This window comes from Photinus pyralis, unplaced genomic scaffold (assembly GCF_008802855.1).
Source record: "Photinus pyralis isolate 1611_PpyrPB1 unplaced genomic scaffold, Ppyr1.3 Ppyr1.4_LG2, whole genome shotgun sequence".
NCBI lineage: Eukaryota > Metazoa > Arthropoda > Insecta > Coleoptera > Lampyridae > Photinus > Photinus pyralis.
The window spans coordinates 10612088-10613119 of record NW_022170403.1 but is presented as its reverse complement, the minus strand read 5'-3'; the positions used below and the strand labels follow the sequence as shown (position 1 = coordinate 10613119).

Here is a 1032-nt window from a genome sequence, read left to right as displayed (position 1 = left end):
GTCAAGATATTTAACGTAGTAAGATGTTTTCCTATGATTTGTACAACGTTTAAGGTAAGACGTTTACATTTCATTCAATTTGTGTTCTGTATTGCATCGTTTCGCGCTTCTACGATCGTACATTGGTGTCCGATTACGCTTTCACAGACATTCCTCAAACGTTATCGCGTTCGCAGCGGAAGTTTGTTCATAGGCGGCGTAAATTTTTCATACCGACGACCAAAGAGGGGTTATCTGTTACGCTTTTGGTATATTTTTATGTTTTGACGCTCGTAATTCATAGCCGTTTTTCTTACTCGTATTTCGGTTGCATGCCTACGCGTAGCGGGCTTCAGTACGAACGACCATTACTAAATTACGAAAGGAACAATATGGTTCAACCGATATTATTGACCGACGAGCAGTTTCAAGCGCTTTTGCGGCAAGTTGGTGCTGCACATCCCGTCGGAAATGACGCAAATGGTCATTTTGCGAAGTGCAATGCACGGTTCGATGGCCTATCTGACGTTGAAGCCTTCCTAGACTCAATATCCACCTATAAGGACTGTCTCAAAATTAGCGACGTCAACGCATTACGAGGGCTTCCAATGTTATTAGACGGTCTAGCGGCTACTTGGTGGCAAGGTATTAAACAAACCACTCTCACGTGGGAGGACGCTGTTAAGGCTTTGTAGGATGCGTACTCGAAGAAATCGCCCCCACATCTTATATATCGCAAGATTTTCGAGCGTGAACAATCTACGGAAGAAACCGAATTGTTCATATGCCAACTTCGAGCTTTAATCGCGCAGCTACCCTACCAATTAGACGAAAAGGTTCAGATTGATATGATTTATGGCTTGCTTAAGCGTAGTCTTAGGGAGAAGATACCTAGAGCAGATTTGACATCATTTCCCGTATTTTTACAGAAGATTCGAGATGTTGAACTGTCACTTAGAGAAGTTTCGGAGAAGAAACCGTTGAAGGAAACTGTTAAAGAAGAGCCTTCCGAACGCAAACGAACGAGATGCAATTTCTGCAAGAATTTTGGCC

General features: G+C 42.9%; 1 protein-coding gene across 1 annotated transcript; it reads left to right on the top strand.

Moving 5' to 3' along the window:
• Positions 1 to 371: 371 nt before the first annotated feature.
• On the top strand, positions 372 to 674 carry LOC116163812 (activity-regulated cytoskeleton associated protein 2-like). The gene has a single exon (XM_031477945.1). The coding sequence runs from the start codon at positions 372 to 374 to the stop codon at positions 672 to 674; it is 303 nt and encodes a 100-aa protein (XP_031333805.1).
• Positions 675 to 1032: the final 358 nt, after the last annotated feature.

Bases quoted from the DNA above. Each gene is read 5' to 3' on its own strand.
- LOC116163812 (XM_031477945.1), top strand. From the start codon at position 372: ATGGTTCAACCGATATTATTGACCGACGAGCAGTTTCAAGCGCTTTTG.